Here is a 12,415-nt window from a genome sequence, read left to right on the forward strand (position 1 = left end):
CCCAATCTCCTAGCTATTCAAATAGACACAGTTACACTGATAATACTAGTAAAAACTGTGTCCCAAAAAGTTTATTATTTTAAAAGATATGAGCTTTTTTCTAAATATGCAAATGAGACTATGCTAGACAAGAGGGAGGTAACAGCAGCAAATCTCCGGAGGTGGAGCCTCCTCACTGCCTCTGACGCTGTCCTATCAGCATGAAGCTGCTTCACACAGTGTGAGAGACTGAGGCTGGAGGGAAGGGGGATCACTTTAAAGAGTCATATCTCCGGCTGTGGACCACCCAGAGGAGCAGTTCTGGTAGCATATGAAAGATAAGATTCTAATCTTTCATATGACATGCAGTTCTAGCTGTGAAACAACCGGAAAGAACAGCCGGGAATAGAAGCTTTATACAATATGATCACGCTGTGTTGCTGGGCGGGTAAGGGGGAGAGACTGTATGCGAATTGGACAGCGTCATACTGGAAACATTACACCGCCCAGAGTGAAAAGAAAGTCACCTCCCATTTGGCAAGTACAGACAAATTAGCATATTTAGAAAAATGCACATAACTTTGCAAATAATAGAAGTTGAAAAAAAACAATTTACACTGTAGTTATCAGCATGACACGACTATTAGGTTAGTTAGGAAACGGGGAATTAATAAACTAGTGACAGTCTCTTTAAGTAACAAGTCTTTATACTTAAGGGGACAGACCCTTTAAATTTAGGCCATATATAGGACACTCCTATAGCTGGTGGCCCTCAATAAACGGCCCTATGAAGCATAGGCAATTAAATGTTTCCTATACACACCCTGGCTGTCCGGAATCCCAGGGGGATCTTTACACATTAGTGAGCGGTTCGCAAGGAATTGTATTCTCATCTTTGTCAAATGCGGAGAACCCTTTTCAATCTCCTTTTTATTAGACGGTGCTCCTAACAATAAGATGGTCACAGGTTGTCCCGCTACTGGAACACCCAGTGATCAGCGGTAATCTGCTAGGGAACTAGACAACAAGTGTTCAATTCCCCTGCAGCACCCCCACAGGCGAAATGAAGAATTACACAGCTCCCAATAAAATCAATGGGACCATGTAATATTTGAATGTCCACGGTCCTCCAGAGAGGATCTTTTTAGCTGCTCTTCACTCGAGAAACCCTCCACTTACAATTTTAAATGCCTATTAGGGAATTCGGAGTTATTTTTCTGAACCAGAAAAACCTGTTAAGACAATGGAGACAAGAATAGGAATCCAACCTAAGGCCTCCCTGAGGCAAATACAGCTTAAAATAGGAATATGGCTGATCTAAATTGTGATTGTCCCAACAGTCAGAGGGAAGCGGGACCATAACCACATATGGGGGGGGGGGGGGGACACGATGATGACACACAAATGTCCCCGTTTATGGCACATTGTGCAGGTGTATAATAAGGAAAAAAAAAAACGTGTTTCGATGTTTCCGACTAAGTCCAAGCCATCCCGCCCCACCATTACTCACTGCCCAAGAGGTTTCCCCAGTTGGCACTTCAGGGCGATGAATAATCTGAATGTCTTATTCAGGATACTTATAGATGGCCTAATTAAAAGGGGGTTGTCTTCTTTAAAGGAACACTCCGGGCAAACCTGATACACTGTAGTATGCCCGGTCTAGGACCTAAGGGTACATTACACCGGGATCACATCTTAAAGGGGTGGCAAAGGAATCAAAGACATGGCAGCTCCCTTCTAAAAACAGCACTCCTGTCCATGGGTCGTATCTGGTTCAGCTCCATTGAAATAATTGGGGCTGAGCTGCAAATCCACATACAACCTGTGGGCAGGTGTGGCGCTGTTTTTGGAAGAAAGCAGCCACGATTTGATAATCCTGGACAACTCCATTAAACTCTGATTCCATGTGTCCTACTCCGACAACTGAAGTCCTGCTCTAGGCATAGCACAGGGTGTTAGTTTTGCTCAGTGTCCCTTTAAGATAGATTAGTGAAGAATATGAACGCAATTCACTACTCATTTAAGTCCAGTAGCTGTAACCTGGCGCAAATATTGCATGGTTAGATGGCACCCGTGTCAGAGGGCATATACTGCAAGGCTCACAATGTGACGATGCAGAGATGTACCATGCATCTGATAGAACTATCATTACATAGTCATGCAGCAGCAGAGAAATCTCACGTGTCCATCGCTCCACTGACCTGGCAAGCCTAATAAGAATGGGCGACACAAGTGGGTAAGTGTAGATCACCGCAACTGCTGCATAAGCAAAGTACAAGGTGATCAATTTCCATCCGCTACAAGGGTATAGGGCTGGCTGCACTGTACTCCCATTACCACTAGAGGCATATACAGATTTTTTTCAGAATTTCTTACCTCGGCGTCTGCAATTCAGTAATTTCATTATCCTTCTATACATGGCACACAATTACACTGCTCAAGCGTAGCCTGCAAGTCATTAATCCCCAGGATCACCGCTATGCAGGTCTGTCCGCAATGCCATACTGTATTGGTATATTAGCGGGCTTCATATATCACAATCAGTTTAAAGGGGGAAAAAAAACAACTCATGAAGACACCCCCTTTGCATATGTCCTATTATGGAATATGGAGTTTAAAAAGAGGGGGTTCCCAATTGGCACCCGGCCCGTCTATGCATTACATGGTTAGCTAATCATTTGAATGGCTGCTATGTAATACTAAGTTTCCCCTGTAGAGGCCGCAACAGGGGAAATATCCAGCTAAACCCAAACCGATCAGCCGATCATCCGGACGCTATTCAGGTAGACAACCCCTTTAACATCCATCATCACATTCACTTAATAAAAAATATATTTTTGATGAACCAACCAGTATGAGCTGCAGATCAGCCTCATAAACATTAAAAATAAGTTTTTAGGTAAATTAAGGTTAATCATCATATTATTAAAGAAGTTCTGCAACTTTCAGAACACAAGGTGTTTAATTTCTTTACCATTTTCAAGCTCTCTGCTTGCAGTCAGTGAATAGGAGCATTATTTCCATCCAATGGCTGAAAACCCCAATAGATCCAATATTTCTCAGCTACAAATGTATCCGGTCTAGACAATCGCTGTGAGCTAAATACATCAGTGCAAATCTCTCTCCTGCCCTAATAGTTTGTTACAATGTATCAGTGCAGGTAATATATTTAGTCTTCTAAGCTCACCTATGTATGTCTAGACTGGATTCAATTGTTGCAAATCCCCAGCTGTGAGAAATATTCAATTTGTAGATGTTCAAGGATAGCCTGTCACCGCGCCGGATATGTCTGTTTTAGTAAATACTTGCATTTCCCCTGAAATCACAATTCTGGACAATCTTTTCTTAGAACTCTGGGTTGGGTCGTTCCTCTATTATTCCTCCTAGAAATGTATGAATAAATTAACAACTGGGTGTTACCATTCCCCTAGTTAATGCATGGTCATCACTGATAGGACAGTGTCAGAGTGTAAGGACACACCCCCCCAACTGGGAACACCAAGTTGTCAATTTATGCATACGTTTCTAGGAGGAATAACAGAGGAAGGGCACAATGCCGAATTCTTAGAAAATATATTGCAAAATTGTGATTTCATGAAGAATACAAATAATTAATAAAATAGACATGTCAGGAATGCTGACAGGTCCTCTAAAAAAAAAAAATGAAAGTATCAATTCAATGACAGCAAGCAGGGAACTGAAAAACAAAGTATATCAGAAAGTTTGTATTTTTCTTTCTACAAGTATTAGGCTTTATTTATATAGCAGTAGATCATCCCTGTCCATTTATTAAGCGTGTGCATTGGGGCCACAAGCTTGAGTCATGCCAGGGCCCGGGTAGGTCTCACGTGCCCCATTTTTTTGGAAAATTGACATTTCTAATAATCCCAAAAGCCCCGGCAACTGTTAAGAGATCCCCCACCCGTCGTCACATGGCTGGAGTTGTGCAATGTGCAATTTTCAGGCTTAATATAGAAATGTAATGATTACTGTGAGAGCATATGCTGGAGCGTCTGTCTATCAGGATGTTTTCCGTCTCTCTGACTACTCGCATTTTGGAACGGGTTCAATTTGGACTATTTTCATGCAATACACGTGATGATCCGATTCAGAAACCCCGGGCCTCATGTTGTGTTAAATGAATCCAAAATCCGATAATCCAGAAAGACTGATAATCTGTCGCTTGGCAGCTATTGGCAACTGCTCCATTACAGCCTTCACTATGAAGCCGCCGCTTCCCCGTTTTTTTTTTACTTACATCAGATGCAGGTCCCTTGTCAGCACCAGGACAGGAGAACGTGACAAATTCATGGCAGCGCTTGTGTACCACAAAACAGCAAACTGTAAAAGAAAGAGAAGTGATGTCAAGTGTCAGATTACTAAACATACATTCTAGTTAAAATGCATTTGCTGTTAAATTGAGGTCAGTCTATTGATCCCTGTTATCAGCCATTTCAGGCTAGGAAAGGCGGACTACATTGCTCCTAACTAAAGCTTCGTTCACATCTGCGTCGGGGTTCCGTTCGTGGGTTCTGTCAGATCTTTCCGTCAGGGGAACCCACAAACGGAACCCCAGCGCAGATATGAACGAACCAGTTCAAGCAGAGTTTTTTGGTGCCGATTTTGACGCGCAAACCGCAAAAAAAAAAAAAAAAGGCTGATGTTGCCCCCCCGTGGATTTTAATGGGAGGCAGAGGCGGCATGTCCTTTCTTGCTGCTGTTTCCGCCTATAAAGATTCATTGGAACCAATGGGAGGCAGAAAAAAAAACCTGCGGTGCTCATTGTATGCTTCGTTATTTTCCTGCGGTCCTTGAATGCGATTCAATGGCCGCGGGCAAAAACGCAGCGAAAAACATGGAAAAGAAAAAAAGGCGTAAAAAACAAACAAACCCGCTCGTAGTTCAATATCTGCCTTGAAATTGCTGAAGAAATTTTGAGGCAGATTTTTCCTGCCTACAAGAAAACCACTGCCCCAGAGGCATAGCTATATGGAGTGTAGAGGTTGCAGTTACACCCGTAACCTGGTGCCAGAGGGGGCCCAGGCACTATTACACCGGCCGATAATCGGCCAGTGCAGCGAGCAACGATCGAGACATCGTTGATCGGCGATCGTTTGCTCTTGTCACACGGAGCTATGGATGGGGAGGAGCGGTCGTTACTCCAATCACTCATCCCTATACATTATCATCATGTCAGGGCAATTATCAGCAACGAGTGTTATATGAAGCCTTGTCTGCCCGATAATCGCCCAAGTATTATAAATGACTCTTGGTAGGGAGACCTCAAATTCGGACTATAAATCAGGCCCTCACATATAGGTCACAGTACATTATGACAGCTTCAGCGCCCTGGTGAAGTGTCGGAGTGCGCCCCCATAAACAGTGCAAGCCAGATACAACAAGCAGTCGTACAGGTCACTTCCAATCCTGGCATGGCCTCGATTAGGCCTTGATTTCAATGAGAATGGTGTAATACTTCCAATCTCCTGTGGGGGAACTGCAGGGAAGTTGAACACTTGCTGCCAGGTTCCCTCACAGATTGCAGCTGATCTCTGGGGGTCTAGCGGGGCACCCTGTTAACAGCTTATGGTCAGTAACCCTTATAACAAACTGTAGATGGCGGAGAACCACTTTAAATAATGGGACGTCCAATATTCGAGTAATGGTTAAGAATCACCGACCATTAGAGCTGCTGCAACGAGGTTATAATATCCTGGGATAAACAATAGATAATGGCAGCGACCAGCCAGTCCACAGCAGGGAATGCCACCCCTATATAGGACAGGTGCCCTCTGCAGCTGACCCTCCGGCGCTACTCTCCAGTTGCCTGAATTCATTGCCATTTTCTTAATTTTTTGGGGATGACGGACAAAGAAAAGGCGTCTTAGAAGTCAGCTGCCCCCCGCTAGTATAATGTTACACCCTTTCCTTGCAACCCTTTGAGCTTCCATTTCAGACTTAATAATTGAACACAACATTAAATATACATCCACATGTCACCTCCCAGCCTCTCAGGGGCACCTGGCAGCGTCATCAGCCGCGCCGCCACGTCCCAAGTTGCATGGGGAGATTAATAATTGCATCCTTACAGGAGACTACAGCTTTATCACATGCCGCCGGCACTGGCAGCCCGCGGTGGTGGAGAAGCTCTTCAGGGATCTTGGGATGTGCGCCACTAAACGGCCGTCTGCCAATGCCAATCATTAACCCAACGAGTTATAGTTGTAGGCAGGCAAATTGTATATTTACATCTTAGAGAAAAGTTTCTTAGTTTTATCTGTATCTGGGAAAGCTGGGTGATTACCAAAATGACCGAAATTACAGCGCCCACTGGGGTGGTCATCCAGCTTTTCTACATTCCTGAACCTTAAATCAGATTCCGCACGGATACCTCATCGGTTACCATATTGATGGATGACTAGGGCAGGTTTGCCATTCAGAACTAGAAAAGATGGGAGAATAGGATTCTTACCAGGATCTGCAATGGCGGCCATATTGTTGGGTCACCGCTAGTCCAGTTATGTAATAATTCCTCATCTGATCCCATGTTGCTGCATAATTAGGCTTGAAGCTTGCTTGAAATTTTAGGCTGGATCTCACATGTTGCGGTAAAAATTTGTTTGGTTTTTGCGGCGATTTTGCGAAAATTGCATTTTGACCGTGACATGTGAACACAGACCTAGGGGGTAATGCTTTTTTAGGTCTATGCAGTGTGCATACCCAGGTATCATGATAGGGATATCACTTGGTCAATGGAGACCTGTTTGCCATAGGTGTGGCCAGGGCCATTCTTTAAGCGGGGTCCCTGCACTTGCCGCCATCTCTATATACTTACCTTCTTTGCTCCAGCGTAGGGTCCTCAGACTTCTGGCACAGCGCTGGGTCCTGACGCCATGATCAAGCCGTTGCATGCGCGGCGCAGATAATATTCGGATGCTGAATGGCGTCAGGTACCAGCGCTGCACCTGGAGGAGAAGAGAACCCCACTCAAGGAGCAGGGAGGACCTACCATTAACCCTTACACTGTGCCGCAAAAAAGGGCGGCCCTGGATACGGCTGAAAGACCTGAACTTAAAAGGAGGTTCCCCGGTTTCCACAAACAAATGTTATTTTTTGTATAATTAATAGTTATACAATTTTCCAATACACATTCTGTATTCATTTCTCACGATTTTCAAAATCTCTGCTTGTTGTCATTCAGAAGGAAAAGTCATTGTTTACGTCCAGCGGATACAATTCTGTCCATGGTCATGTGATGGACACACAGGTGCACGGCTCGTTAGAAGACACAGCTCAGATACTGTAACGAGCCGTGCACCTGTGTATCCATCACATGACCATGGACAGAATTGTATCCGCTGGACGTAAACAATGACTGTTCCTTCTGAATGACAACAAGCAGAGATTTTGAAAACCATAAAGAATACAGAAAGTGTATTGGAAAATTGTATAACGGTAAATAATCCCAAAAATATTACATTTGCTGAAACCGGACAACCCCTTTAATAATAAATAATGAGGAGGGTCCAAATACATTTAGTTATACAGCGTATAATAGAGAACATATGTATAGGGCCTTATGCAAACAAACTATGTCATCCCCTCCCCCTGTAGACCCCAAGATCAGCAGATTATATGTGTGGTTATTAGATGTAAAAAAATCACAGCGCCCCTTTAAGATATGAAGCCTTCTCTGCATTATAATCTTTATTCTAAAAACGGGGACTCTCCAGGGACCTCATATATATTTAAAGACATCCCTGAATAAAATAACGGGAGCGAAGAGAAGATGTCAGACACGAGGGCAGTCACACAGACGAGACAGAAATAGCTTCAGGGTATAATGGAAGTCAGCAAGTGCAAAGCACAGATGACTGCCAGCGCCAGGCCATGGCATGAGGGGCCCCGCATACCCGCAGCCTTACAGGGCATTTGTATTCCTGCGGCACAGAGGTTTGCCAGTGTAACATTTGTCTGACTATCGCCATTCCAGTCACAGCGCTGCCCCCTTTCCCAGATTTTTTTTATACATTTTTTTTTAATACTAAATCAGTCCATGTGAACGTTATCGCTGAAGCTAGAAATATAGAATAGCAGGTGGCACCTTCACGGATGATCTGGGTAAAGATACGATCAAGTGATGGAATTACATTTACGCCATTGAAGCGGATCCCTTACTACATCCTGGAATACATATACGAGATTCATATAACCGGGGGCACGGCAGCTGTGCCAGCTTGATCACCCGTGGGAAGCGGCTATGATTGACAGCCGCCCTGAGAACACTCCATACCCCGGGCGTTGAAAATGCTGCTCACCGACCTTCCTTATCCCAGACCCGTCCGTGAATAGCGGAATGGTATAGCTCGGCCCAGTGTCAGCACCAGGCAAACCTGGGCAGATACCAAGGCCCACTGGGCATGACGAACTCACAACAGCATGCTCCACGCAAATGAAGCCAACAGAAGGGTACACAGGGGGCACATCGGGACTACTTCACCAAAGTGTCTATCTCCAGCTGAAGCCCGACCCTTGGTATAGCATAGAGGTGTTCTGTGCATTCATGGACTAATTGAATAGGACTAAACATGGCACCGGTCTCGTGGTCCCCACAGGACCTAGGATGAACTGTTCCGGTCAAACATTTGTGGATTTTACACGTACACTGCCGTTCTAAATAAAAAAAGAAAAAAAAAGTCAAGCTAAAATAAACCAATCCTCCCCGTAGAATTGGAATCGGAGCATCAGAACCGGAATTTGGATATTTCTCCGCAGTTCTGAAACAAACCTGATTGAAATTCATGAGGCAGCCTTGAACTGTGCGTAATGCGGATACACGGGGGGACGGGTAAAAAGCGCCGCTTCCAATTACCAGCGCAAAAGCCGGGCGCCGCTGCTGCATATTTGGTGGTCCAATTAGACCGTTAATTTGTAATTCCTATTATTATTTGGATAATAAAGTTATCATACAGACAATGAGGGATGCGGGCAGCCAGGAGAGAAGGACGTGATGGCACAAGAGCCCTATAATTTACAAGAAGAAATGGCCACCTGGCACGTGGAGAAGATTGGATAATTGGCATAACTGGCCATCAACTGCCAAGACAATAATCAGCGATGTGATGGAAGATCCCCAAGATGGGCCACCGGAGATTAGGCCACGAGACCGCCATTTAATAAAGCAGACTGCTCCTAGGGGCCAATAAATACACGTCATTGAGTCGTTCTCTGTCACTTTGTGAGAAAATCTATTTAGCGGTCTCTTAGGGATATCTGTATCTGGGAAAGCTGGATGACAACCAATATAGTCAGCATTAAAAGTTGTTGCCAGCTTTCCCAGACTTCTGAACGGCAAATCTGCCTAAACAGGGATATCCCACTCGTATATATTTGAGTAACTGGATAGATATACCATTCAGGAGTCTGGGAAAGCTGGGTGAGGACCAATTTGGTAGCTCAATAAGCAACCAAGCTTTACCAGAAACAGATCCAACTCAGAAATGGCTGGATAAATTATTTTTTTTAATTATTATTTTTGATCGGACAAATCAATAAGGGATATTTTATTATAGGGTTAAGTTCTCTTTAGAGGTTGTTCATTTTGAATAATCCTCTGTTAAAAGGGTCCCTAGAAAATAAGCAGATTGCAGGCTGTCCCGATGCAGCGACCTTCAAATGGAGGGGAATTCAGCAGTAAGTGCTCAATTTCCCTGCAGCACCACCACAGGAGAAAAGTAGAATTACACAGTGCATAGTTAAAATCAATGAGATGTCTATGTAATGCATAGACGTAATGGGTCCTCCAGAGATGGCTAATAGATGAGGATCCTAAACTGTGTCCCCCCTTCTACTAACTCAGAATTCCTACAGAGTGGGACGAGGGTCATTAATAAGAGAGCAGCTAGATACAAGGAACATCACAGATACAAGGATCTGATCGGGTCGCATCACTACCCATAGGATCAATCTCTCCCTCCTCCTCCAAGGAGCACGAAATCTGACATCAGGAGCTGATAATAGTGCACGGATATGAGAGGAGACGCGATTAGCACCCACAGCTACGTATGTAAAGGTTCCTGGAGGTTCTCCGCACTGTAGATCTGCTAAATAAATGAAGGAACAAGAGACTCTCAATCATCCTGCTAAAGAACACAACAGCTTCTCCCTGGCCAGAACGGCTGATAACAGGGAGCAATGGACTGCATTCAACTGCAAAGGGAATAAGGGGTTTGTGTCCCCTAGAGGAAGATTGGCGAGTCCCTCTTTCCAGGAAAACCCTTTAAAGAACAAAAAATGGGATTTTGTCACAAGACGATAAGTCAAGATGGATCCAATATGGCACCTAAATTATGACGCAATGACATCACTGATGCACACGGTAAAATTGTCAGGTGCACTTTAATCAGGCCCCATGCACATGACCGTAGTGTTTTTTTACAAACCGCAAATACGGATCCGCAGTCATCTACATATCTGGTCAGTAGTGCATCCGTATTTAAGGATCCGCAAAAAATAAAAGGGAGGCTACAAATGATGTCACCAACACGACCCAACCCCTTGTCACATGATCACTCAGGAACCATTTTCTTGGGGAATCCCCAGCAGTCGCATAGCAGCGCTTCGAAATTACGGACAGCTACAAATGCATACCCATAGCAGTCTGTAATTTTGCACACGGCGATAGACCTCTATAGGCGAGTCCGTGCGGCAATTGCGGACAAGAATAGGACTTGTTCAATATTTTGCGGATCATTTCTACGGCCCGGAAACGTATCCGTAAACATACGGAAAGGTGTCCGTGGACTACAAAAATTAACGGGTCCGCAGATTATCCATAATTACAGATAAAAACTACGGCCGTGTGCATGGGGCCTTAAAGGGTTACTCCCAACTCAGACCCACACCACTTCCGAACAGCCGCCCTGCACGGTGTTCCCGTATCTCTCATAGAAGTATATAGAAGCTGCGCACACGAGCGGCCACCTCTCTATTCATTCTACACCTGGACGCGGTGGTCGCTTTACCAAGCAGGATGGGACCGGTGACCCCTTCTTGGAAATAGCCGGGACCCGTAACTATCGGACACTTACGGCATATCCTGTGGAGGTCCGAGTTGGGAATGCCCCATTGGAACCATGATGAATTTCCAGTTTACCACAAGGGGTCAATCATTTTGGTCCCTGTCTTTCCACTTGTCCTGTGAATACAATATCCCGTCCTCATTTCCGGAATGGTTAAACGTGTAATGTGAAATAATGATCGGTAAGGCGGCGCAGGTGACACGGGTAATGGACAGCTCGGTTTTGACGCAGGAACGCTTGAGAGGTTTTCTCCCCACACCCGTGTCATCGCTAAGTGCATCTGTCAGAGAATAATCCGCTCGTCTCCAGCTCTGAGTAAGATAACCAAACCATTACTACGAGGCGCTGCGTTTACTGGTGGGCGGTGAATAGAGAACGTGTCTTTACGCACCATCTCATTCAACGCCGTGTGGGACGCATTTGAGAATAAAGAAAATGTCACTTTGTTTCTTAAAATATACGGGGATGAGACATTTGGCTTATTCTCTGCAGCTCCTACTTGTGTTGTAAAGCCTTAAAGGGGAGAGATCGGCAAAATAATCTCATAGACACATGTGAGACGTCAGATCGGTGACCACCACTGGTTTCCAGGGCTCTAGGGTGCCCAAAGGGGTTCGGGCAGTGCCAAAAGGGTTTGATTACCCTTTATAGCCCTGGTGGTCCCAGAGCACAAACTCCACCAATGTCACCTTCTCACATAGATCTATGGCATCAAAATATGACAGGAGTGCATTTTAAAACAGGGCCATCGAACAGCATGTCCAAAGCGCCAAGAGTGGTCAAAACAGAGGTACCAATACCCTAGCCCACCTGCCCTATAAATGGACGGCTCTCCGCACTCCTGGCAGAGGCATCGACCCTTAATGGAATCAATTGCTGCACAGCATCGAAAGTCAAATGCCCTGTTCACACTGAATTTTTCACAGCGGTTGTTGCCGCAAAAAGCGCACCAGAAAACATCCGAAATTGCCTCCTATTGATTCCAATGGGAGGTGGAGGCGTTTTTTTTTCCCACGAGCAAAACAAAAAAAACAAAAACGCTCGCGGGAAAAAGAAGCGACGTGCCCCATCTTGAGGAACCTCAAAAACCCCATTGAAATCAATGGGAGATGGTAATAAACCCGTTTTTTGGCAAAGAAAAAAAAAAAAAAAGCTTGTGGTTATTTTCTCTGTCTGTTGAAGAAATAGGTTAAAAAAAAACAAAAACCACCACCTAAAAAAAATGTGCCAAAAAACACGTGTGGTGCAAAACCACTTAAAAATAAACCGGAACTGATTTTTCCAAACAGAATTTTCTGCCTGTAAAAAAAAAAAAAAAGCTGTGTGAACATTCCCTAAGGGCTCATCCGCTCGAC

At 44.6% G+C, this 12,415-nt stretch overlaps 1 protein-coding gene across 2 annotated transcripts in view; it reads right to left on the reverse strand.

Moving 5' to 3' along the window:
• Positions 1-12,415, reverse strand: part of PRKCB (protein kinase C beta) — a 129,709-nt gene that overhangs the window by 71,297 nt on the left and 45,997 nt on the right. For both annotated transcript variants that reach the window (XM_075830515.1, XM_075830514.1), the window contains exon 3: positions 4,238-4,320. In XM_075830515.1, coding sequence (XP_075686630.1) covers positions 4,238-4,320 — 83 coding nt within the window. The remainder of the gene's footprint in view (positions 1-4,237; positions 4,321-12,415) is intronic.

The sequence above is a fragment of the Rhinoderma darwinii genome, chromosome 6 (assembly GCF_050947455.1).
Source record: "Rhinoderma darwinii isolate aRhiDar2 chromosome 6, aRhiDar2.hap1, whole genome shotgun sequence".
Classification (NCBI taxonomy): Eukaryota; Metazoa; Chordata; class Amphibia; order Anura; family Rhinodermatidae; genus Rhinoderma; species Rhinoderma darwinii.